The sequence below is a fragment of the Antennarius striatus genome, chromosome 18 (assembly GCF_040054535.1).
Source record: "Antennarius striatus isolate MH-2024 chromosome 18, ASM4005453v1, whole genome shotgun sequence".
Taxonomy (NCBI): domain Eukaryota; kingdom Metazoa; phylum Chordata; class Actinopteri; order Lophiiformes; family Antennariidae; genus Antennarius; species Antennarius striatus.
This window is the reverse complement of record NC_090793.1, coordinates 13,325,638-13,353,585: the sequence shown is the minus strand read 5'-3', so window position 1 is coordinate 13,353,585 and position 27,948 is coordinate 13,325,638. Positions and strand designations below refer to the sequence as shown.

General features: G+C 41.1%; 1 protein-coding gene across 1 annotated transcript in view; it reads left to right on the top strand.

Annotated features, from left to right (window-relative positions):
• phlpp1 (PH domain and leucine rich repeat protein phosphatase 1) overlaps nt 1–27,948 on the top strand; it is a 49,834-nt gene that overhangs the window by 10,325 nt on the left and 11,561 nt on the right. The window contains exons 2-4 of the mRNA XM_068340730.1: nt 22,540–22,736; nt 23,692–23,817; nt 24,603–24,751. Coding sequence (XP_068196831.1) covers nt 22,540–22,736; nt 23,692–23,817; nt 24,603–24,751 — 472 coding nt within the window. The remainder of the gene's footprint in view (nt 1–22,539; nt 22,737–23,691; nt 23,818–24,602; nt 24,752–27,948) is intronic.

Sequence of the window (27,948 nt, the reverse complement as noted above, 5' to 3'; positions counted from 1 at the left end):
TTGACCTTGACCTAGTTTTTCAAGGTCAATGTTGGGATCTAATTTCCATCTCCTTGCCTCCCCGTTCGTCTTTCTATCTTATTCAGTTCCTGATAAATGTGCAAAAAAACGTACAAAATTTGAAATTTGACTTTGACCTATTTTTTTCAAGGTCAAGGTCATCATCTCATTTTCATCCCATTTGCCGCCTAAGTAATGTGCTTTTTGTTTCTATAACGGTTGTGAAGATATTTGGTGGACGGACGGACGAACACACTAACACTGACAATTACAATACATAACCGCTTCGCGGGATGTAAAACTTAGATGTGGGAAATGTCATTTAATTGTGATGCCCTCTATTGATTTTACATCCGTTCTGCGCAGGTGGTGCCCAGTATGGCTCGGCTGCTTTCCAGAACCATAAAATAGTTGTGAATACCCTGAATTAATGAATACGTCCAGTTTTCCTTGCAGGCAATATCACTGAATGTGCATATTTCAGTCACTCACAATATTTGTCTGGGTTTCTATTGTTAGCTGTACAGTTTGATAGTTACCCAATTACCAATAGTTCTCTACCCACGTCTGTCACTTTTACATTGTTTTCTCTCGCACCAATACTATTTGCCGGCTATTTTTAATTCTTCTCAAGCTCTTTTGTCGTTGTATGCATTTCTCAAAAACATATTCGTTCAATTGTTTTCAGCTACCGACCGGTCCTGTTATAACTTATTGGTTTCTCTCTCTCTCTCTCTCTCTCTCTCTCTCTAAAAAAAAAAAAATATATATATATATATATATGACAATATATAACTATAATCTGTATGCATATATCTCCCCACCTGTATATTTGAATAAGCTCACTTGAGAAGTCAAAGTCAAACATTGTCACCAACTCCACCCACTACCTGTCAATCAAGCGCCCAACCAATCACTGCGCATCTGCCAGAAGGAAACACGTGAACAATATGGCATAAGGCATCTGCTATGTTAGGCGAAGAAATAACTACATGGTCTTCACAGTTAACGTAACTGTTCCAACAATTTTCATGTTCCTGAGCTGAAAGTCCAAGCAGCAGGAACGACACAGAAAACAGCAACGATTTCTGAGTAAGACTATGCGGCTGCCACGAACAGTCTGTCCAGCTATGATTTCCTTTTGGAATGGGACAATCGACGTAGTATCCAAAATGCTCTTGGGGCATCTGACAATAACAGTCTTCAAGTATATACAGTTCTGTACATACAGTTCTGTTCATGTAGTCAGCTAACAGATCCATCACTTCTCTATCATTTCTTTTCCACTTGCTCTTTTGACAGGTGCCTTTTCCTTTAACGTTAGCTCCTTTCCCAATCTCACGATTATATATATATATATATATATATATATATATATACACACTACAGAGAAAGCTATATAAGAAATATATATACAGTTAAACCTCGGTTTTTGGCCAGAAAATCTGAGAATTTTACGTCTCTGCACTCAACCAAAATTCGACTCTTGACCAAACCGAAGGTTGCCGAGCGTACCTGAACGCGACTCACTTGGGAGCCGAGCGAACTCGAATGCCCAGGATGCTCCCTCCGTAGCGCATTTGTGTTCAAAGTTCGATAGGATATCTTTTATTAAAATAAAACACAGCGTCTATTTCTACCCTTTTTTTATTTATGGTAAAAAGTATACAGTGCAGTTTATGGTGTAAAATAATAATTTAAAAAAACTTACAAAAAGTTGTTTTTTAGACTTGTAACGGATTAAAATTATTTACATTAATTATAATGGGAAAAACAGTTTCGAATTTCGAACAACTCGCTTTTCGAACAGCCTTCTGGAACGGATTATGTTCGAAAACCGAGGGTTGACTGTACAGTACATGTACAGTATATATATATACATATACTAGCGCGAACCCATGGAAATTCCACGATAAAACAATAATATCTCATGTCAAACATATGAAAAGAATAGCTACCTTGTTCTATGGCGCCAACGCTAAACTGCTAATGTGGAGAGCTCCAGCTAAACAATAGCCAACTGATGCTAGCCGAGGTTTTGCTGCAACACAACCTGAGACACGGTGATGTCATTTATGCTCGCGCATATTCCCTCTAGAATATTTTACTACCTGAACAGTGATTTCTACATTTTACGTGAGTGAATGATGAATGAATGACTGAATAAATATACAAACTTTATGACTTATGAAGAAAGAAACAGACAAACACATATCCAATTGTCAAGCATGTTTATCAACGCGTCTTTGACAAGGAGCTCTTACATGTCAGAAAATAACTGGTTTTAACTCCATCCACTCAGTGTCTACATGTAGACACGGGTCACACACACTAACATCACAGCAGTTTTCGATGCAGGGAGACGCCCCCCAGATAGAAAAAGTTTTGGTTACAGCGTCCACACGACAACACAGAAAACTTCACCTTGGCCAGCGTTTTCATCCCAGATATCTTCGTTGTCGTGTGGAAGAAAGGCGTAACCGCAACAAAAATGTTGCGGTTACGATGCCTTATGGCGTAAGGCATCGCTGCCCGATGCCTTACGCCATATTATCAGTGACGTGCGGTCAGGGGAGAAAAAAATCAAGAAAGAAAAATACGGAAAATGGAATAAATAAATGCTAATATTTATCCAGCGATGTGTATTATAAACTTATTTTCCATTTAAAGTCACCAATTTTAGGTTATTTTTACTCAAAATCACTGAATTTTCACGTTTACTGCTGAAATACGGAGCAGAGACCTGCGGTGAGGCACCAGCCAGCTGTGCCTCACCATGGATTGCGCAAAAAGCTCAGATAGCTGTGCTGGTATGCTATACAGTGAGACCGTAATGCTATCTTTCTATATATTGCTATTAACATGTTTAAACATGTTTGCTTAAAACCAAATTCCCGTAATTTAGTTAATGTATATAATGTAGTGTTTTTTTGTCAACAGCTGCATGTGTGTAACGTCTTTCTTGAGTTGAGCGGTCCTGAAACCGCTGTGAAAAGGCACTAGGTGAGGCACAAAAATACCCGGCCTCATTGATAGGGTGCACTGGTGATCCCAGGGATTCGTCTTGGGACTCCTCAGCCGAAGAATAAGTGAATGCAGGCTACGATCTACATTAAGTCAAGTGCATCAATTATTTTTTTTCTGTTCCCCTATTCAAATGGAGGATTACATATTACAAACTGAAGGAAGTTACGGACAATTTCTACAAACAAGTTATTGACGCGTTCATTCAGAGGGAGCGTCGCATGGACTTCATTTACAAGTAAACCTGACATATTAACAGGTAGGTAACATCAATATGTTTTTTAATCAAATATGCTTATTTGTGTGTTGCAGTTTGTATGTGTAAATAATTCTGCAATGAGACTTTAACATAACCCACTCACTGTTACTAATTAAATGGTGAATAAGCTACACTGTAGGTTCATATTTTTGTAAATCTGATCACGTGATCATGATGACGTCGGTGCCTCACCAGCCATGAACCTCACCACACGTCACTACATATTGTTCACGTGATTCCATCTGGCAGATGCGCCGTGATTGGTTGGGTGCCGTGATTGGTTGGCAGCGTGACAGCGTGAGGTTTTCAAGTGAGCTTATTCAAACATATAGGTGGCGAGGTGTATATGCATATTTCTTATATATCTTTATATATATATATATATATAAGAAATACATATCTTTCTCTGTCTCCTTCTGTTTCTGTTTCTCTCTGTTTCTGTTTCTCTCTGTCACTGGCCACCCAAGCCCACAAAAGTGCCATTGTATTCACATGGCCCCTGCATGTGACATGAAGCCGTGCCAAAACACCCCGGATGCCCTCTTCAGCCCTCCACTGTTCCAGACCTTGTTAAATTTTAAACAAAACAAAAGAAAAAGAAAGAGGGAGGTAGCAGTGAGGGTGAGCACGTGGGGTTTGGGGAATGTGCAACTGCATCACAATCTCATTCATTCACATGTTTCTTTGCATCAGGATAGAGAAGCCCCAAAATTCTCTCTCTCTCATTCTCTTTCCACCTCGTCTCATTCCCCGTTTTTCTGCTTCTGAGCCTGAGTGATTTAACCACAGACCTGGGGTCTAATTATTTTGTACCAGTGCTCCCAGTGTGGATGCCCTGTTTCCTTGGTCCTCAGCGCCATGCCATGTCTCTGTATTGTGTGTTATGTGTAGGTGTGTCTAGTATGGAAGATGGGATGAAAGGGCTTACCTTTGTAATTTTTTTTTGCTTTTTAAATTGTATTTATTCTTTTTGATTCTGTGAAGCACTTTGTGTTACATGTTCTTCTACGAAAAGTGATTTACAAATAAAGTTGATTTGATTTTCATTTCGATTGTAAGTCCCCCAGATCAACTTGGTTGCCCACAACCACCCAGTGGCTTGCGGCCAGATGTCACTAAGCTAAGAGGTCTTTATTGCTTCTGATAATGAATGGAATTAGAGGTTAAGTAAAACAATATCAGCATGTACTTGTCTCTATATCAGTGGTTTATCCTCTGGAAGAAACTTGGAAACTAAGTGTTCTGACTAGCTGTCAGTGATAGGTGGCTATAAATCAACTATACAAATCATGTCAGTCAATACTTACCACCCACACAAAGGCAGTTTTGTGGCGTCATGCATAATGTTTTATGATACATTAGATACTGGAATCATCCAGGCTAAATTTAGTTCTGAAGTATACTGTATAGCAGCATGTATTATTACAATGAAGAATATGTTGAATGTATTGTGTTGAAATGATTAAGTCAAAACTTGGTGTGCATTTCTCACACAGCACACGATTCAAAAATGTATATAGTCAACCTTGCAATATATATAATATCATCCACCACAAATATTTTACTTCTTAGTATTTTTGAGCAAGAATGGTGCATCAAGCGGCTAGGACATCATCCCACCAATCAAACACACATTCAAGATACTGTATTGTACACTGGTCTGATAATTACAGCTGTGTCTGATTCCATTCTAGTCCTGTGAAAACGTTGCTATCACCTACATACCGGTAAATAAGCTTTACTTTTACTCATTGACCGGCAGCACATGCTCACAGTCTATACAGAACGTGAAGTCACATCTGTTCTTTGTGAAAAACAAAAGCTGCCGTGTCATTGTCCAGAACACAGCGTGTTATCATTTACCACACATAAACAGATCCTTGTACAGATGTTTATTTGTTATCATGCTAATCATTCTAATGATGCAACTAAATGAAGAACTCAGATGAAAATGTGTAATAAATACAGTATTAAGAGTGTTTCACACACATGTTTTGAAATCATTCCAGCATAGATCAGAATCAAGTCACATTATTTCATGCAAAAAGTATTTACTGATTAAATTCAAATGCTAAATGTATGCGTGTCATGATTGCAATTTCTTTAACATGCTTATTAAAAAAACAAACAATTTAGGCATATTTGAAATTGATTTTCATGTAATCCTGTTACTTCCCATTCAGCTATGATGGAGGTTATAGTCCATCCACATCAGGGTAAACAGATTTTTCTGGCAGTGGTTTCATGAATGTTCTAATAACGTACTTAAGGTTTTTATTTTACACTGTGTGATTCCTTTTAAAACTAATGCTTGGATTCCTCTGAGTGTTTATTGTCAGGTGTGCTTAAAGCTATACAATCCACATCATCCACAGCTCATATATTCCAAATTTGATTATTTATCCTATGCTAAGTATTGGTAAATGTTATTGTATCATGTTTCTCCCAGTGCTACTACAAATTCTTAATTATTTTTTGCAGTTTTGCTCTTTTGATGGACGTTCATGCATTTCTTATGGTTGTTGGAGCAGTCTTGATGGTAATTTACTTAATTTTCAATCAGGTAAACTTTATTGGTGACATTAGTTTTAAGTGTTAAGAAATTTAAATTTAGAGACCCTCGGTGCTGTGCTTCTTCCTTCACGTAAAGTATATGACTTCCTTACCCATTTCTGCCATACAGCTTCAGTAGGATTGTTTAAAGAATTTATGATTCTGGTGTTGAGAACGGCATTGGCAATATTGATTATGACACTGATTATGTTTAAAACATCCATGAGGATGAAAAGGAGAGATAAAGTGAGGTATCAAGAGAGTTGAAAGTAAACTATCCGTGCTTCAATCCTCTCAGCGACAGACATTATTAATGCAGCTGTACAAATGAACAGGGAGGACCAGGGCAACAATCAATCAGGAGTCCCTGCAAGCTGCTTCATCACTCATGTACATACACATAAGCAGCCAAACCTCAAACAGTGCTTGTCCATGTGTGCGCCGCCAATTTTTAGCTGTAATCACAACTTCAAATCCTCACTTGCTCACCAGTTACAGTTCTCGTCTCGCCTCTGTAGCCTCAGTATCACAGGGAGGTGCTGTCAGCTTGGTCCTTTATCGCTACTCTCCCTTTATCCCCAGCTCTCACATTTCACCCTCCTGTGATGCACTTCCCCAAGGGAGTTGAATACTAGGTTGGTAAGCCTAAACCACTGCGTCTGGGAGGGCGTTATTGTTGTTGTGCAAATGGGGTATTGTCGTCTTGCTTAAGACGACAATACCCCATTCCTTTCTCTTTCTTGCACTCATTAAGTTCCCCCCATACAGTACAAGACACTGCACTTTTAGAAGAAGAAATGTGCTTTATTAATCCCCTAAGAGAAATTATTTTTCTACTCACGGTTTCTATACATTTTTAACATGCTTATGTATGTGTGTACAGGACCCCCGTATACACAAGGAGCTTGTAGGCATGCAATATATATAAAGTGAGAGGTAGAGCTGTGGGCAGCTCCATCCTGGTGTGCCCCAGTAATCAAGGGCACCTAGGCAGTGCTCAGGAGGTGAACTGGCAACTCCCAATGCCAGCTCAAACCAAATGGTTTTGGTCCACACGGGCCTTGAACCAGCCACCCTCCAGTCCCCAGGACCGAGCTCCTGCTGCTTTTATGAGGCTGCATGGAGTGTTGCAGAGAGAGGCTGGTGCTGTATGCAGGCGGTTGGCAACTGTGGAATGACAGAATGTGGAGGCTTGAGTGACACTGCTGATGTCCTGACTTATCAGATGGTATGTGTGAAATGTCTCACATGATGTGTGTAAATCCATAAAAATATGTGCAGGATTGTAATCACGCTTTTCTGATTTCACCACTCTGAACCACAGTACGGCAAACGAGAGAAGAGAAGATGGTTTCTCTTAGCAGTTTGGCATTATTTCATTTGATATCTTGGTTATTTAACTGCTAATTTGTTGCATAATGTTTTTTAGGAAAGTATCGTACGCATAATATTTTTCCAGTCAAATTTGCACAATTTGTACTGCAGGTTGCAAAGTGCCCCTACAGGAGATTCTCAGGTGTATCATGGATTACTGCCATCGAAAGTTCTGCTTTTGTGCATATTAGTTTACTGAAACACTATAAAACGTACCATAATTACTGTTATTAAGTTGACTTGTTTTTCTTTCTTGTTGGGACAAATGTCTGCTTTGAAAAATAATCTATTGCAGATCTCACTGAACAATGGTAAAAGGGAACAGAGGCAAATTATCACCTTCCGTAGTGTGGAATCTGCATGTTTGGTAGTTGTCCACTAGTTTTTCGAAAGTTAGTTTACAGCGATAGTTGTAAAAAGTAGTTGTGAGCAGTTTTTAGGTCTTGCGTGACTCTGAACGGAACTTAGTTTCCAGAGCAGTTTATAGTTTTGTGTATACAGTGCGCCCTCGTTACTCGCAGTTAATGCGTTCCAGGAACCACAGGCGATTATCAAATTCCGCAATATAGCGGCAAACTATCTTATTATTTACAGTAATTTAAATGTTTATGAGCCCTCCCCAAACTGATATTCTATCTGTATTACCTTTTCCCACACTCTTCTCGACTGTTTAAAGCACTTTTGTTTCTCACGGAAGTGCACTGCGTTCCGAGACTCACAGACCTCCGGATGCCATCAGCCAATAGAATTTGCGTACAGTATCGCGTGACTACCCACTAAAAGTCCACAATGAAGTGAAGTCGCGAGTGTTATTGCGCGAATGCGCAAGGGCACACTGTATATATCTGGAGCTATAATATTTTAGAATTTTCCCATTGTGGAAAAGTTACATTGCGAGAAGCAAGGTGGTGAACTGGGTAGCAATACCGCTACCCAGAAGATTCAGAAGATTCTGGGTTTAAACCCACCCTTGGATTCCCCCATAGTCCTGAAAAGATGCAGTAAAGGTAAACTGGAGATGCTAAGTTGCTCATAGGTATGCAACTATGGTACAAAGTTGCTGGGGTAAGAAATAGCTTGCAAAAATAATACAAAGAGAGATTATTTGCGGTCTCTGAATTGCCTTTATTCTTCACTGTATGTTGCAACTTACGTTTTTGTCATTATACATGTGTTGTCCATGATGAAGCCTGAATGTGTATCCCCATGTGTTTGGGAAAGAGCTGGAGGGCGCAGTGCTGCATCATTCATGCGTCACCCTGTGTCAGTGACCCTTAGTTGTCAACGGCGTATCCTTGAGGGCCAGGACAAAAGCCGTTCTGAGGACACAACTGCAAGAACCGCTGGCATGTGGATGGATGGGATGTGGAAGACAGAGGCCTCAAGAATACAAAGGAAAGCTGAATAAGACGCTAATATTAGTGCAGCCACATACATGTCTTCTGTCTCCTGGTTTGTTTCTCTATGGGGAGGACACAGAGAAATATCCCCAATGTGCTACCACAGGAAGGTACTTTACTGATGTATTTCTAGACTGCTGGGGCTCTTTAAGGGTGTGAAGACACCGGGGTCAGATAGAGAGTAAGCTGGCCTGAAAGCAATGATTCCCTGCCAGGACAGGCATGAAACCACTCACATTTAAAGTCTGAACAGAGGAAAGCAGGAAAGAAAGACTTATTAAGTGAGGCAGCTGGACTTATTGAAGCCTGATATTACATTATTTGACTAAAAAAACAACAATTTCTTTGCCCTCTGAAACATGAAAATATGCACACATAATTGAAACCTTGCCAATCCCAACCTTTGTGTGTGTGAGGAAGAATCAGAGACACATTACATAACTACATAACCCTCGCTCTCCTGCCAGTTTACTATCACACAGTAACTCGGCTCACACGTGCACAGGCTTGCTTTATTTTCTGTGTGAAAAGCCTCTCGTTTGTTTCTCACGCATTCATGACCTGCTGGTAATTCATTACTTCCCAACAAGGAATAACCGTCCTCTTCTGCACCGGCAAACACGTTTGTCATGCATTTTCACTCGATCTACATTAAGCAGCGTTACGTAAACACTTGAAGGGTTCGACCAAGAATTCATGTAACCTTTATCTGGTGGGATATGAAACGTTCTCTGGAAGTGAATGAGACAGGAGTGTGTTTTCTAAATAGTTTCCTTTTGAAGGGGGATACATTTTTTTAAAAACTCAGCTAAATGTGACGTAAGCTGACTACATTGCCATAAAATATTATTTTGCTTCACATTTCCATCACTTTTTGCCTGGTATATTCTGCTGTTTGGTTGCCTGGTCCTTGATAATGACACAATGTTAGTGGAGCATTAATCTCCCATTGTATATCTCTCGAGGCACTTAGCTTTTCATTGAATATTTATTGTGAGAACCATGGATCTTTAGCAGTAAAGCCAAACATGCCAAGTGCAGCGCTGCTTGAAGACTAGTGTCTAATTCTGAACATGGAAGTGCAAATGCATGACTCTTTCTCGTTTGAATGTCTGGTTGTACTATGACACATATGCAAAGCCTTAAGGCTTTTGCAGAATAAAACGAGCTGGAAAAAACAATTAAGTCATCAGTCAAATTATGTGTGAAGTACAGCAGTTATCTGTTATCTGCTGAAGTCTCTTGATTGTGGTTTGCTTTTCATTTTGATTCATCATTGCATTTTATTGGATTAATCATTTTTGTATTTACATCCATTACTGGTGGTTTTTAATAATCAATTGCCACAATATACTCATTAAGTAATTTCCCATGATTTTGAAAAAAGGAAACATTATTAAAAAATGTCACAACAAATCAAGAATCACAAGCAGCATGTTTAAGATAAGAATAGTGTTATTTTGACAGCACATCAGTTGTGTCTTTCTAAAATTGTGCATCTCTCATGAGCCTTTCTGCCTATTGACCTCTTTTTTTCTGTCTTTCCCATATGTTTCAGTCCTATCTATACCAGCATACCAGCTCCCTGTATTCACGCACTGCAACACCCATATATGGACTCATTATTTTCTTTCTGTTCTTTCATGTATTTCCATACACACTCACCCACAAACACACTAAATTATTCATTTAGGTACTCTGAACACATTCAGCATGACACAATCATACTCAGGTTTAAACCCATGCATTTAACTATTTTACAGTACATGTACACACACACACACACACACACACACACACACACACACACACACACACAAAGTATATGCATAAGCAGGCACATGTGCACTTTTTTAAACACTTGGATTTGCTCATGCAGAAAAACAGGAACCAATCCCCAGAGTTGTGGTGTGTGTGCATGTGTGTGAGCTAGCTGATCAGTGGGCTCCTGTTTTCCAATGTAAGGTTTCGTAACACACACTCATTACATAACAGCAGCAGGAGTAGAGCTATGAAGGGGGGAGTATGGGGAAGGAGGAGCACACTTCCATTATGTGCGTCAGCATGCAACCATTCCACTGACAGAGGGAATCGCTGGGGAAGATCTTTTGGTTTCACACACTGATGCCAACATTGATGATTTGAACAAACCACAGGGCTGTTCACATCCCTGTATGCTACATCTGGATCAATTTATAGTAGATATTGATTGAATTACAGGATGAAGCATGTTCAGAGTGCAGCAGATGATGGACAATGCTGTTTTCTTTCTCTTAAGGGCACATACAGTGCACAGCAATAATGAGTACACCCTCTTTGAAAAGTAACATTTCATACAATATGACAAGGAACACAAAAATATACTGTATTTCCAAAATGTTCACAGACGAAGTTAAACACAGGATCTGTTGAGCTTTTGAACTTAAAACTAAGGTTAATAATATAACTTAAGTTGTTGTTTTTTCCGTTTTAGTAAAATTAGTGTGGTGCAGAAATGAGTACACCCCACAACAAACACAACTACATCCAACACCTTTAGTACTTTGTATGGCCTCCATTACTTGCAATGACAGCCCAAAGTCTCCTTGGCATGGAGCACACAAGTTGACAACATCTGGCCACATCGATCTTTCTCCATTCTTCAAGGATGACCTCTTTTAGAGCCTGGATGTTGGATGGAGAGTAATGCTCAACCTGCCTCTTCAGTATTCCCCAAGGATGCTCTATAGGATTCAGATCAGGTGACATACTTGGCCATGGAATCACTCTTACCCTGTTCCTCTCCAGAAAGTCAGCAGTGTCCTTAGATGTGTGTTTTGTGTCATTGTCATTTTGAAAACTGGCACGACGACCAACGGCCCGAAGTAATGGAAGCATCTTAGCCTTCAGTATAGAGCAGTACATTTGAGAATTCATGATGCCATCAATGAAATGCAGTTCTCCAACACCCGCAGCACTCATGCAACCCCACATAAGAACACTTCCCCCTCCATGCACCATGCACTTTTCCTTGTAGTCCTCACCCTTGCGGCGCCAGACCGTTTTGAAGCCATCAGTTCCCAAAAGATTGATTTTGGTCTCATCACTCCAGAGTATGGAATCCCAGTAGCCTTCATCCTTTTAAGCATGGGCCCTGGCAAACTCTAGGCGGGCTTTTTTGTGACTTGGCTTTAGGAGAGGCTTCCCTCGGGGATGACACCCATGCATGCCATTCCGCTGCACTGTATGATGTATTGTGTCACGTGATACAGTCACTCCAATTTCAGCCTCTACCTCCTTAGCCAACTATCGTGCACTCGCATGCCGATTTTCCTCAACTTTTCTCATCACAAGACACTCCTGCATGGGTGTTAATTTTCTTGGCCGGCCTATACGTCTCTGTACTTTGTTTGCAGTTCCATCTCTCTTGAATCTTTGGATCACTTTTGAGACCATGTTCTTACTAATAAGTAAGGCTTTACTGATCTTCTTGTAACCCTCACCTCTCTTGTGTAAAGCAATAATCCGCTTTCTCAGATCCAGAGACATTTCCTTGCCATGTGGTGCCATTGCTGACACCAGGAAATGGGAAAGGGCAGTTTGCTTTAGGTAACAGCCTTTTGTAGCCAACTGTCTAATGAACACATTGTAATGAGTATCTAGACTCACCTTTAGTTAATTGTTTGTTCAGGTCCACATTGGGAGCCTAAAAGATTGCCTTACTCAGAGATCTTCAGTGGGGTGTACTCATTTCTGCACCACACTACTTTTACTAAAACGAAAAAGAAAAAAAACTTATATTATTAACCTTAGTTTTAAGTTCAAAAGCTCAACAGATCCTGTGTTTAATTTTGTCTGTGAACATTTTGGAAATCTATTTTTGTGTTCCTTGTCATATTGTATGAAATGTTACTTTTCAAAGAGGGTGTACTCATTATTGCTGTGCACTGTATGTCATTTATTTAATAATACAGTGTGCCCTTAGCGCATCAAAGGTCACAACTTCACCTCATTGCGGATTTTTGGTAGGCAGTCACATGATACCGTATGTGCATTCTATTGGCTGACGGCATCCGCAAGTGTGCTCGTTCAGTGAGTTTCAGACTTATGTGAGACACAAAAGAGCTTTAAACAGTCGATAAGAGTGTGGGAAAAGGTAATACAGATAGAAGGTGGTTTAATATCAGTATAAGGAGGGTTCATAAACGTTTAAATTACCTTAAATAATAAGATAGTTTGTTGCTCTATGGCGGGATTTTTTAATCGTGTTTGGTTCCTGGAACGCATTAACCGTGAGGAACGAGGGTGCACTGCTAATAGCTGCACATGATTTATTAACCTCTTATTGGGGCCACTTACTCTGTAGTTCCTCATTCCAGCTGTCATAAATGTTTAACTATGTATAAGACATGCATCTATCTGTCACTCATGTTGCATCAGTCTGTGCTTTTTTATCATTTGCACCATGTTAATGTGACCTAATGTGTGAAGATGTGTCTTCTTTTATGCAAGAAGAACTTAAAAATGAACAAGGGTTACTCAGTATCCAACTGGGTCATCAAAATAGGAGAAGAATTCAACCATATACTGTAGGTGCTTTAGTGCAATCCCACACTGCCCCTGTAGGTCATGGTTGGTAGTGCATTGACCTGGTAACTGCTGTTGAACAATGCCTCTAACAGCAGAGAGCTGTTTAGTTTCCTTCTCCCCAGGGGCAAAGGGTAATAATGGTTTGATGGGGAAGATATTGCAGGCTGTGACCTCATTTGAATTCAGGATGTGTTTTACTGGATTGGGAGAGAAGATTTGTATAGTGTATGAGAGTGTGTGCCTTTCTATTGTGTCCTTCCTGGTGAAATGATTAGGAAATATGAGCCATCACAATTTTAGAACATCTATCAAAATATTAATTATCCACTCTACCCTATCTCCAGACATGGAGGGACATTTCATGGTCATTTGCATCCTGGCAACATATTTTCCTCTCTGGCCAGTCGCCCTTATATTACATCAACAGCTGCCTGTGAAAAGTGCAGATACAGTGAGGCACAGAGAAGATGACGAAATGAAATCTCTTCAACTGTGCTGTTTAAGCTGAAGGATGTTCAGTGCCTGACAATAGACACTGAAAAGCTGTGTGACTCGGCTTTGTCCTCCGCAGCAGCAGCAACCCTCAGTTTTTCCTGGAGGGATTGGAGACACTTCTCAGCACTCTATCAAGAACACAACATAAATTCAGACAGACAGCTAGTCAAACTATCCTGAATAATTTTAGAGGTATTGTGTTACAGTTCCAATTTAATGTACCTTTTAAATGACAAATCTCACAGGTTTGCAAGTGCAGCTTACCACATTCAAATGCAAGATAGCAGCAACACTGCAAGATATACAATTCTATAAAGCATCTAGCAACCCTAGTGATTGCGGTGCTGTCCAAACACAACAGAATTTACGGTTGTTTGCCATGCTTTTACTCTGGACTGAAGTTCTGAGTTGAGTCAGCATTACTATACTGTAAAGTTATGTCTGACCACAGCCAAAAACAACCATGTCTCTTAAGTTTAACAGGTTAGCATTCACTAATTTGCACTCTACACAAACTACAGCTTAGCCTTATGGGAATGTTTTCAGCTCTGCAGTTGTTTGATAATGAAGCAATGATGCTGATAGAGGAAAATCAGAGTGGATTTATTCAAACTACAAACGTCATCGTCGAGTAACATACTCATCATCTGAGAGACTATAAATCTGCATCATTAAATTTTGACATGTTATTCATTTATTTTCTGAACTACTTATCTTGTGTATCTTTACTTTATCTTGTGAGGGGGCCTGAGCCTATTCCTGCTGATAGTGGGTAAGATTCAAGATAGTCTGTGGGACGAGAATGGTTGTTAGTCACAGGACTAACAACAATTGTCATTCATTTTGTTAATTCACCAGTGTGTGTGCACGTTACGGCCAGTGTATATGTGTTTGTGTTAAATAAAAATGAAAAAATCAATGCTAAAAAATGACCTAAAGCAAAATAAAACAATCCTTGTTAACTGACATCACCTTGTTTCATGCTTTGAACACTTATATTGGACAGTCAAAATATAAAAAGGGTTTATAAAGCTGCACCTTTAAGAAAACGCAGACACAAGTAGGCATATGCAAATACTGTTTCACACCAGGATAGTGCATCAACATCTCCCGTATTTCCCGTACAAATCCATACTTCTTATCGTGCAAAGGATGAGTTGATATTTTTCACACATCAACACCTCTTCAGTCCCAGAGAGGGGAGGCAAACCCTTCTATCTCTATGGACGAGTTTGTGTGGGAAATTTACAAAACGTTTAAGGAGAAAGTTTGTAGGATTAAGAGCCAATCACATCAGAAATGTGTAAAACTGTTTGGATTGTTAGACGGCCTCCTGTGAAGATGTGAGGTGAGAGCAGTTAGCAGCCTATAAACCGCAATGGCCTCTGTCACAATCATGCAACGCTTGTCGACTCTTTCCTCAGCAGGTAGTTAACTTTGCTTCTGAGCGTAATTACAGAGCAGAGTAAGACGGGGTAACACAAAACACAAACATTTGGGGGAAAAGGGTATAGCAGAACAGGCGTGGATGGCACTTAATTCCTTTGTCCATAAGAATCAAAAATCAGAATGAAATGCATGTGGTCTGGCACTGCACTTGTGCTGGTGGATTTTAATTTCATAACAGGACATTGTAACGTAACAGCTGGCATCGCTCTACTTTAACACGACCACTCAGTGTTCTTTTTCATTTGTATCTCGTCTCTTGCATAGAAACTAATTGATGCTTGCTAGCAATATATCTTTATTTAGATGCATTACAGGTAAAACAAATCAAAAGAAGCAAAACGGCATGTGCCAGAGATTTAGCCAATACTGGTTTGGAAGCATTTACATTGGAAATTCCAGATTCTTTCTATGCGGTACATCACAGCTGTCACTGTATAGAAGTCAGTGTGGGTCTATGCATGTGTGTGTTGTGCTGTGACTTATGTGGGTCACTGATGCCCTATGGTACAGCCTACCCAGTCTTGTAGTGGAGGTGTGCTGCTGATGTCGGGTTGCGTTTAGTAGGACATGGTGATCAACTGGGGACATGTCCTCGTAATTACTGAGAAAAGCCAGAAAAAAGAAGCGTTGATCTTTTAAATGGTAGATGGATCAAGAGAGGTCGCCTTGGGCACTGATCACTACCGGTAATAGGTAATGGAGGCAGCAGGACATATTAGTAATACAGTACTGGCATTCTAGATTAAGGTTTAGATTTCAGGCTTAAAGGTAAAGATGGTTAGGATTTTAGTTTAAACATTTGAAAAATAAATGCAAAGTTACCTTTATGTGGAATACATCTGTGTTGTATTGCAGGGATACATTTCTGCTGAAGTTAGCATGCTGAGCATAGGTAGTCTCAAGCCACCTTGTGGTGTATTATCCCTTTGCACCTCAGTCTTACTGTAGTCCAACTAGACTGAGGTGGTTTTCTTGCCAGGTATGGTCCTCGGCGCCAAGGCTAACCCAGCCTTTTCTCTGCTCCTCCTACCTGACACATCTCTTGGCTCCGTTTGAATCAACCACAGTTTTATCACCCCAGGACAGAGTCAGAATCCGGTTCTAGGATGCCTTGAATCACCTACGTATTGTATCCCTCGTCATTATTCATACTCTACCTCATAGGATGAATTCAGGCTTGGTGGCCATTCTAACTTGAAATAGAGAACAAAATCTGGAAAAGTATGTAGGAAAAACACGCCCAAATCAGAAATGATTCTAAGTGAATTTATTAGTAATATTAGTGAAACACGCCAGAAAAATAAAGTGTCAAGGAAGTGTCAAGAATATTTAGCTGCATTGTAATATAACAAAAAACAACCTCTACAACTTGGTTTGAATTATTTCGTTGTTTGATGGTGTCTTTAAAAGTCATTGAAGCAAAATTTGTCATATAACCCACGCTACGTAGACACACACACACACACACACACACACACACACACACACACACACACACACACACACACACACACACACACACACACACACGCGTGAACGTGGAAAGGAAATACCATTTTCCTGAACTTGGGGAAAAGGAAGGAAGCCATCTCCAGTAACCAACACACACTGCAGTGCTCCTGCTCCCACATACAGTAGGTCTAGGAATAGATCAGGACTTCTGCACATGAGCACACCCACCTTGCATGGCCTGTCTATTATTTTTAAATTCACATTTTATTCTTCAGATAGATTATAGGATGACCACCATGACTAAAATCATTGCTGCTCAAAATATTTCTAGTGTAGGTAGCCTGTGGTTAATACTTGTGTAATAATGCAGTGGTCTCGTATGATTTCCCCGTCCCTACAGGAGGGTTACTAAGGGATCCTGTAAACAGGATGCTCACGTGGGAGTCCCACCCATCTCCCTACTTCCTCCATCACACCTTCCCATGGCCAGACTGAAGTGTTTGCTTCCATCTGATTTGTAGACGTCCGTGTTAATCTACAAACATCCACATCCACTTTGGAGAGGCTTTCAAACTTCTTTCATCACCAGAGCAACCCACTCAAACTGTCTGTATTGTTCTCATCAGAGTCTCTTGCTGCTTTTGGTCCATGAAAAGCAGTGCGGGGAAGGGGGCAATTAGATGGATACACATATGAAGATGGTTAATCACTGTCACTGTGTGTGTATGTGTGTGCGTGTGTGTGTGTGTGCATGTTAACGTAGATGTCAGCAAGGAAAAGAGTAGAAGGAGGAGTGTGCTTGCGCATATGCTTGTGTGGGAGAGAGCACATTCCAACAAAAGGCCTAAAAATAGTAGGAATATGCCCATGTGACATATTGAGGCTAAAAGCTTGTGAATAATTTGTCTAATGCAACACATACCCCTTCCCAAAGCTCAGTGTTGAAAATTTGAGCCTGCTGGTTACCTTGGCTAGCCAGCAAAGTTGGAAGGGGTAACCAGTCTGCTCAGCTAAACTGTTCAGCTTGGCCCTCCATCAGCATATTTCACTTGGGGTTGGATTTAATGCATTGAATCAAACCTGTTCCTTTCAAGTAGCTCTTATAGGCTTTTCTGCTAATTCTAGAATTTAAGGTTCAGGTGAACTTGTTACGTTGTGTATATATAGGTTTAGCAGCTACACTTTAGGCACAATTCATCAGCTTCATCCAACAGGTATTGAAACATGAACTGCTGAAGAACTTTAAATGGATTGTTATTAAAGTTTTGCTTTTTAGCTACATACTGACAAATGTTTTTCAAAATTTAATTTTTCTTATCTGTTTGCCTTTTCTTCCCAATGTTTCATCCAACAGGAAGCTTCAGTCCCCGGTTGAAGCCATATATCTAAACCACTTCATTTGGCAGTAAAACGATGAGCGACACCTGTTATAGTTGTCAGACACCTTACGAAACAGTTTTTGTGTACAATCGTGTGCTTAGGTTTAGGTTATATCAGAAAACAGACCATCTGTAGACAAAAAAGGCCTGCAAAAAGAGTTTATAATTATGATTTATATTTGGTGAACTTGTATAACACATGTCTCTGTTGCATGTTAGTAATTGGCCCCTTGTCGGTGAATAAAATGCCACTGTACTTGTTTTAATGGATAAAACTAGCAAAAAAAAGACCCCAAAATATTTGCCCATCCCTACACCCTGCAGAACACACAAAAACACACACAAACACACAACAGTGCAAATACATTTTCATTTAATAGCTTTTCTATGAGAAGTGGACGGCAATGATGAACCTTTAAGGAGACATAAAACCTTCCAATTGCATTCTCTCCTTCCACGCTCTGCTTGTTTCTTGAGAGCAATTAAATGAATGTGGAGATAAGCAATTGAAAGGAGTGCAGTATTGAGGAGCGCAGCACTCACTTGTGTCTAATTTTCAGTCTGCTCAGACAGAGCGGTGCAAACTTTGACAACTAAAAAAATTCATTTTTTTTAAGACACCTTCAAATGGTATTAATGCTTCTTTAAATCTTCTGCCATCAATTTTGCAAATTGGATATTTTCTCCTTAAAGCTGCAAGCTACCCACACGCTTAGGTGGATCTGCTAATAATGTAGTGACAAAGACAATGTGGCAGATATTTAAAGACAAACCTAAAAGTGCAATATTAGAACAATGGTAGCAATACATTGCAAATGTCTTTCTTGTTCTCACTGAAACAGAATGGCTTGCTTTGGCTATGTAGGACCGTATTTGACTCGCTATTGCATCGTTGCAGTGTGCAATTGGTGTGATATGCTCCAGGTGGAGCAGACAGACACATGCAGATCGCTGTATCTCTGCCTTTTGTTAAGTAATTCAGAGGCTTTTTGTGATTAGATCATGACATCTCTCCTTTGTAATCACCATGAGTGATGACTCATGAGCTACGTTTAATAACTGTCAAAAGTCAAATATTGTTTGGCAAACTAGATTATTGATTCTTCTGCGAACACAAGATTAGCTCGTGGCATGGAGGAAAGGTCAGGGTTCAGCAGCTGTTGTTTTCTTCATTTTATTTTATTGTATTTTTAAAATAAATGAGACGACAATGTGCATTCAGTGGTGAATGTCACATTCAAATAAACTATGGATGCATGTCTTGACTTCAGATTCGGCCACACCAGCTCAGATAAGAAGACCATTAGTTACAACGTTATCGGGCTCTGCTGATGAGAGGAGAGCAGCATGCCACACAGTCGTCGACACTAGTCTGCTTTAACCTTACAGCCTGCATGTGAGGCCTGAATTATTTAAACCCTTGAGAGTAGGAGAGTTCACACTTCCTTACTCTTCTGACTCTTTTTTTCCTACTCTTTAACTCACCTTCAGCCTCCCGTTTGCTTGCGTTTGTGTGTTTTTTAGAGTGAAGTGTGAAAGACACGATTCAAGATGGATGCATCGTGTTTACAGTACGATGGAATGCAAGGCATTTTCTAAGGCCATCTCTCACTTGGAAAGGAAAACCTCCATGTATCTCAAGGCCGAATGAGAAAATAGTGAGGTTAAACATGCTGCAAGCATAAACACAGAAACCTGCCCAAAGAATGGGGAAACTGAAATGCAGCCAGATAGAGGAGAAATGACAGGGGGATGGACAGAGTGAGCCAGCCTGGGGAAGTTTTCTTGCGTAGGTGGAGGAAGACGGAAAGCAGGTGGATGTTTCGGCAGAACGATAAGACAGCCTGGTTGACAGAACGCCTGATAAGCAGCCTGACAGTCAGGTTTGGCAGGATGGCAGTGAAGCGAGAGGACGAGGCATAGAGGAAAGGTAGACAGATGAGTAGAACTGAATAAAGGTAGCAAAACAATGGGAAGAGCATAATTTAGAATTGGTGAGTGTTCTTTTGAATGTGATGCTGTATTAATGTAAAGCTGCACTGCAAATCCGGACTATTCAATTCCACGTGCTAAGTAGGGCGTCTGAGGCTGACAGATGTGCTCACTGTATGAACATCGTATGCTAACTGGGTATTGTGACAGTGTTATGGTGAGAGCGCTCCTGCCAACCCCTGGGTATATTTCTCTATTAGTGCTATTTTAACACCTCACTGGACCAGGCTAACACCTCATTGGACCAGGCTAACACCTCATTGGACCAGGCCAACACCTCATTGGACCAGGCCAACACCTCATTGGACCAGGCCAACACCTCATTGGACCAGGCTAACACCTCATTGGACCAGGCTAACTCCTCACTGGAACAGACTAACTCCTCACTGGACCAGACTAACTCCTCACTGGACCAGGCTAACTCCTCAATGGACCAGGCTAACGCCTCACTGGACTAGAGTAACGCCTCACTGGACTAGGGTAACGCCTCACTGGACCAGGCTAACGCCTCACTGGACCAGGTTAACGCCTCACTGGACCAGACTAATGCCTCACTGGACCAGGCTGTTGTCCATGTTTGAAATCAGCTACCATAATTCCTCTGCCCAAGTAATCAGTCATCACATGTCTTGGCAACCTTTGCCCTGTTGCACTCACATTCTTCATTATGAAGAGGGTGGTTTCGAGAGTGGTTAGGGATCACATCTCCGTACTCCCCCCATCATTCAACCCGTTCCAATTTGAATACCGGCCCAACCGCTCCACTGAGGATGCCATCGCCACTGCTCTCCACCTGAGCCTGGAACACCTGGAGGAGAAGAACACCCACGTATGGATGCTGTTCCTGGACTTTAGCTCGGCATTTAATACCATCATCTCCCCTCGACTTGATATGCAAATTGGGGCCTCTGGGCCTCAAAACCCCCCTGCACAACTCGCTGCTGGATTTTCTCACTGACAGGACCCAGTCTGTCTGAGTGAGTAACAACAACTCCAGCATCATTTCCCTGAACATGGGACCCCCCCAAGGCTGCATCCTGAGTACCCTGTTTTTTATGCTCATGACCCACGACTGTAGTCCCAGGTAAAATAATAACCGCATGTTGAAATACACGGATGACACAACAGCTGTGAACCTCATCTAGGACAACGACAAACTGGCTTACAGGGAGGAAGTTCAATACCTGCTGAACTGGTGTAAAGTGAACAACCTGATCCTGAACGAGTGGAAAAAACTAAGGAGATCATTGTTGCCTTCAGGAGATCCAGACCCAGGCACACACTCGTCCTCGTCAACGACACAACCGTTGGAATTGTGAATACAAACAAGTACTTGGGCGTACATATCTCTGACAACCTCGGCTGGTCATTCTACACCCCCTCCCCAGCAAGAACGTCCCTGCCACCTCCCATTCTATCCACCTTCTACAGAGGGACCATTGAGAGCCTACTGACTAACTGGCCATGTGGTCCAGGAGTTGAAGAGCCTCAGATTTGAAGTCTCTACATACAGTGTGCAGTGGTGAAGACAGCAAAAGAGATCATGTAACCCTGCTCCCCCCCATCCAAGATATTGCAGACAGCTGCTGCTTATCCAGAGCTGGATCCTCTTCGACCCCACCCATCCCCACCTTAGACTATTCACCCCCCTGGTGTCCGGTAGAAGGTTTTGCAGCATCAGCTGCAGAACAGCCAGTCTCAGAAGCAGTTCCTTCCCCCTGGCTATCAGCCTGTTCAATACCAATAACTTTCTCTAATCATGGACAATATTTTTATGTTCCCAGTGATGCTGCTACCTATGTGTTTCTACTGTTATTCTGTTTATTATGTTTGACCTGCACTATTTTACACACACCATGTTGTAATTATGTACAGTAAGACAATAGATTATTTTTTAAACTGCTCCCTTCTAAAATTCTGTTCACCGAAAGCCAAGCAACAGACATTTTCATTGTGTATATTTCGCTGTTGTTGTTTTTTTGTACAATGACACAACAAAAGTCTAGTCTCATTTTTCACTGGATGGTTGAAAGCTGTTTGTCAAAAATAAAATATTTCCTCAGCATTCACTGGCCTCAGGGGATGAAGTCCACTGAATTTCATGACCTGGAAGTAATTTTTTGAAATATTTTTTTGCAGATTAAGTGAAACATTAGGTGGTTCATGTTTCCCTCATTGTTGTATGGTAATGACTTCTGTTTATTTAACGCTTTCTTTTGAACCATCCTGAGGTTGGTACATGTAGGTCAAAGCATATATTGCAATGAATTTGTAGATACCTTAATACTTCCTTCAACATTTTATGACCTCACAATAGGTCCAGAATCTGTCCATCATGTTTCTTTACACGTAATAGTTTTCACCGTCAGCTGACCTTTGTCTTTTCAGCTCATTAGAAAATATCAGAGTATTAGACACTGGCTTGAAGCTGAAAAACATTTTGTGCTCAACATTGTGGCTAGCATGACTGAAGAGTCTCTTAGTCCTGTTTGGTTTTAACATAATTTTTATTGGTACGTGTTTGAACTTGTGTGACATTCATTAATTTTTTCTTTTGACAGACTTGTGCTCACCACATCTCTTTTTGTTGCAGGGAAGCCCCAAAGCATTGAGAACACTGAGCGGGTCCAGCTGTCGGGGACATACAACGTTCGGAAAGGGAAGCTCCAGCTGCCCGTCAATCGCTGGACCAGACGGCAGGTCATCTTGTGCGGCACCTGCCTCATCGTCTCCTCCATCAAGGAGAGCCAGACGGGAAAGATGCACATCCTACCGCTCATTGGAGGAAAAGTATGTCTTAGCAAATGCAGGATTGGAGCAATGCTGGCATCATGCAATCATTTTAGATCTTTTATACTGACAACATGTAATTTGTGCTTTGGATCATAAACTCATAATGTCCTATCTCTAGAGTAACCTGATAAGTCATTCTTATTTCTCCCTACAAAGTGATGTTTGTTTTTTGATAATATCTCGTCTTGAGCAGTGGAATCCAGTCATTCTCCCTGCTTTGTTTTTTTGGTACAAGGTCAGAAGGAACTGATGCAAGCCAGGTTTTAATAGTGAAAGTATTTCAATGTGTTTTTGTCTAATTCTAATGCAGAACCAAATATGTTGTAATGATTCGCGTAATGGCCCGTTTTTCATTGCTCTTTTAGCAATGTCAGCGTCACCACAAAAATGACCTTTATCCATTTATTGCTTTATGGATCTGTGTTTCTTCACAGCTGCTAAATTATTTCTTACCGCTTCTCTTGAAGTGTAATCTCTACCTGTCTGCAGAACAGGAAAGCAGCTTTGTGCCCTGACACACCCAGTTTCTAAACATTTCATGCAACATGACCTGTAGTAAACCATTCATCAATATGCTGCCTCTGCATATGCCCTTGTGCGGTGAGCTTAGGTGTTTGCGTGCCAGCATTCAGTTGAAAAAAACCTAACTGGTGAGACATTCATTCACACAGACTTCTGCACATTTACTCACTCTTGTCATGCATGTTTTCAATATATAATCATGCATGCTGCATATTTTCACATGTGAGCCATCCGATTGACTGGATGTTTCTTCACTGCCGCCATCAAGCATCTTTTCCTTTAACGAAAGTTGTATCAAACAAAATCTAAAAGGACGTCCTTGTGTGAAGATTCCCACCAACTAACATTAATTCAACAGCCAATGAGAAGTTCATATTTAGAGGTGTCAATATCAGTCTCTGATGTCGCTGCTGTGTGTGTCATCCTGCAGGTGGAGGAGGTGAAGAAGCACAATCATTGCTTGGCCTTCAGCTCAGCAGGGCCTCAGAGTCAGACCTACTACGTCAGCTTTGACAGCTTCACAGAGCACCTGCGCTGGCACAGACACGCTGCCAAGGTACCGTGTGTGATTTTGCAATGCATGAGAGCTGGAGAAGGAGAAAGGAGAACATGAGAATATGCTCCCAAACTCTACTTATGGGTCAATTGCATTGCATATCAGAGCGTGAGTGACTGTAAGTGGAATTATAAAAATTCAACATCGCTCGCTTGAGCTGAGTGGAGTGAAAACTGCTAACATCTCAGTACCCTCTGCTCCGTAGTATGTAACGTGACTCTGGGTGCACTAACACACATAAACACTTATGGCTCTCTTCTTTCTCCCACTTAGAGTCAAGTGGGCCAGAGCCAGAAAACCTCTTTTCTAAATATTAACAGGGACATGTGTGTCACCAGCACCCAGAGGGCCACTCAGAATAGAAGCCTGGATAGAGGCGGCACGTGCCCCAATGACGGCTGCTCAGCCTCTAGCTAGCTCCACTGAAAAGCTTGACCTCACAGTCTGTAGGTTTCCTCCTTTAAGATCGAGCTGATTCTAAGGCTGTCATTTAATTGTCAGTGGCAGCTAATGCGTTTCCACTTTTGTGTGTAAACTCATTAATGCACCTGCAATTAACTCGATTACTCAGTGATGTAATGTGTCAGGTCAGTTGGACTCTCCCTTTGACCCTACCAATACCCTAATCTTAAAATGATTGGTATTTGACCCTTTAGCTTCATCCTACGCACCAGTAGAAGTCATGTGTGGTAGAGATAATCCTTTTTAACGCCACGTTTCTCTTCTGTTTCTTCATCTCTCTACTCCTCTCATGTTCCTCCACAATCCTCTCCACCTCCATTAAGATGGTGTCTCAGAGAATCAACTCAGTAGATCTGTCCTGCTGCAGCCTGGAGCAACTTCCACACAATCTCTTCTACAGCCAGGACCTCACCCACCTCAACCTCAAACAAAACTTCCTGCCTGCAGACCAGCAGCTACAACAGCTGCAGAGGTACAATGTAGCTCTGCATCTATAGTAAACACTGGAAGGACAACTGGGGGGGAATGTTGCAACAATCAGTGATGGAAAAGAAAGAAGTGGATGTACTTTTTAAAAGCTTTTCATTTAATTTTAAAGCAAATATGGCAATACAGTATTAACCCCAGTATAATAGATAAAATGGAGGCATAGGGCAGTCAGTCATTTAACTGCTTTCCTACCCTGAAAATTATAATAAACCAGCAGGAACCCGCGGAAATTCCACAATAAAACAATAATATCAGACTTCATACCGAACATATGAAAACAAATGTATTGGTATTATAAACCAAGCGCACCCAACGCAGTCAAAAATCAACGTGGTGACGTAACAACTTTGTGTTGGCAAATCATGGATTGTGCTGGGCGGGCATTGTGAAGCCGTAGATTAATGTTAGCAGGTTAACTGGAGAAAGAAAGCTAACTAATGGTGAGATTGGAAAAAGAGCTCATGTTAAAGGAAAAGGAACCTGTCAAAAGAGCAAGTGGAAAAGAAATTTTAGAGAAGTGAGTTCTGTTGGCTGACTACATGAACAGAACTCTATGTAGCTACTTAAAGAGCCTTTTTGTCAGATGCCTGAGGAGCATTTTGGATACCACATTGATTGTCCCATTCCAAACAGAAACCATAGCTGGACAGACTGTTTGTGCTAGCCAGCTAGTTTCACTCAGAATCCGTTGCCATTGTCTGTCAGTGTGAGACTTTTTGAAGTGAGCTTATGCAAATATATCGGTGGGGAGATGCAGGTTAATTACATTCAAAGACATCAGTCAGGTGATGTACGTAATGTAACATGAAATGCTGGGAAGGGAAGTTCTCTGCATAATAAATAAAGGGAGTTTGTGTAATATTTAATTTTATATAAAAGTGGTTTTCAACAATTTCATTGATTCATATTATTACTGTTGGGATAAGCTTAACGAGACCACATATGGCTTCTGATCAGGGTGTTTTCTGTTACATAGTTAGAAAGTTAAGTTTGTAGGCTAAAAAAAATTGGGTCTGTGTTTACAGATATGCTTCACATACAAAAGGAGTCAGTTTAGACAACAAGAGTTTATTTATTCATTCATCCATCCATCTTATCCGCTTCTGCCGCATTCGAGGGTCATGAGGGTTGCTGGAACCTATCCCAGTGCACTTACGTGCGAGAGGTGAAGCAACACTCCGGGTACAATGCTGGTGCACGATGGACAACAAGAGTGCATGAAATTCATATTTAAAAAAAGGCCTTGAAGTTTTTAGAGTAGACCTACCAACATCTGGGGCATCAATTGCTTCTAATAAAAAGATAATTGACTGCTATGCCGATGGGCTTGTGGAGGCAACAGAGATCAAGGAGTCTTTTCAGCTTCAGGCAAAATGAGACTTGATAAGGTTTAGCAAAGCTTTGCTTAATTTTTGGCCCAGCCGGAGCTGGGCAGACAAATGCAGGGAGGCTTCACAGGACACAGCAGGTCATGGCTGACTGGTTTGAACAGCTATAGCTTTTGGTTACAATTTGCAACCCATCAACCTGAGCAGTCTCGGACTGGGGCCATTGGTACTCTTGGCCAAAGCTGATAGCCAGGGCTGTGCTATGTCAGGCTGGGCCAAACAAGCCCAGAGCCTTGTTCGTCTCTTTCTCTGCCCCCACCACCACCACCACCACCACCATCTGCTGCATGCTTATCGTGGTCTTACATTAAAACATACAACCAGGATATTGATATTCATATCCAATGTGTATATTGCATGTACACACCTGTCACAGCCCTTCTTTCTGAATACTATTACAATTTAACTAAGAAAATCATGTAACTCCTAAGAGTGAACTAGCAATGTGTGCAGAATGTAGATGTAGATATGGTTCGCTTGTGCACAACAGAAGAAGAAGCTGTAGGCTAGTGATTCTGGGTCATTACATATACTGTAGTGTCATTGCAGTTCTTTCAGTTCGTGTGCTATCAGGAATGTGCATTCATATGTTTGATGTGGCCGCACGCTAAACGTGTCTCTCTAAGAGATCATAAAGTGTTGTCTTCTGACTCATGTCTTTTTAATTCATCGAAATAGTCACTGGTGTTAAAAATACTTTGATACAAGGAAGTGACTACTTTATAAACCTTTGATTGATGCACAGCTCCCCTTACGGGGCAAATGTGTTAAAACCCACAAGTAGGTGCATCTGCATTTGACTCAGTATGAGATCAGTATAGAGAAAGAGATGATAGCTGGAATAAAGACTGCCTGCTGAGCACCCAATAGAATCAAAGAAGCTCAACTCAAATGCAGTTGTGCCCGACATGCAGGATTTGTGTGCAGGTGTGAGTGTTATATCGAGGACAGTTGTGTTCATTTGTTTTTGTTTCAGGATAAACATTGGCTTTCTCTGACATTCAACATGGGGTCACAGTACTTTGTATTTTTCCAGGAGGACTGGAATGTGTTCAACTACTACATGCCTGCTGCCTCTAATACCCCTCCCCCATGTGTCTCTGGCCAGCCACTAACTGGTGGGTGATTTGCCAATCAGATTTACACAATCGGCTGTCCGGAACAGTAGCTCCTTCATTTAGCAGAGGGCTTTCTTCCCAGCATGCATCAGTGAGACAGAGGTCACCACTCTCTGTAAGGAATATCTGAGGATCCATGCAGACATTTAAGCCTTTTTCAAGTTGTGTTGTGAATTTATCAAGTTGTGTTAGGTATAAATTGTTGCACATAAAGGGAAATGAAAGACCATTTATTTAAAGGGATGTATTGAAAGCATAAAGGGAAATGAAAAAGTTAAATGTGGTGGCTGGATTTCTTATGTCTTGCCATCTGTTCCTTTTCTTACCAGAGGGCTCGCTCAGCTGTATGTGTTCCAGTTATGGCACCTCGGCTGCTTTTCATCTGTCGTGGTCAGATGACTCTTTTCGTGTTCTTTCTGCTCTGTTTGTGAGGAGATGGTGAAAAAACGTTGAGGATTGAGGGAAACCATTTGAGCAATGTCTGACCTTTTGATCCCAAACCATTGCGATAGAAGTGAGCCACACCTTGCACTTATTGTCGGTGTTGCCAAATTGAGTTAGAGAGACTGTTGTTGTCTCTGCATGTTGCACTGATGCTGTTTCTTCACTGCGCAGCCATGCTAACTTCCTGACTTAACTTATCACGTATCCTTACATCACAGTGGTCACAATTT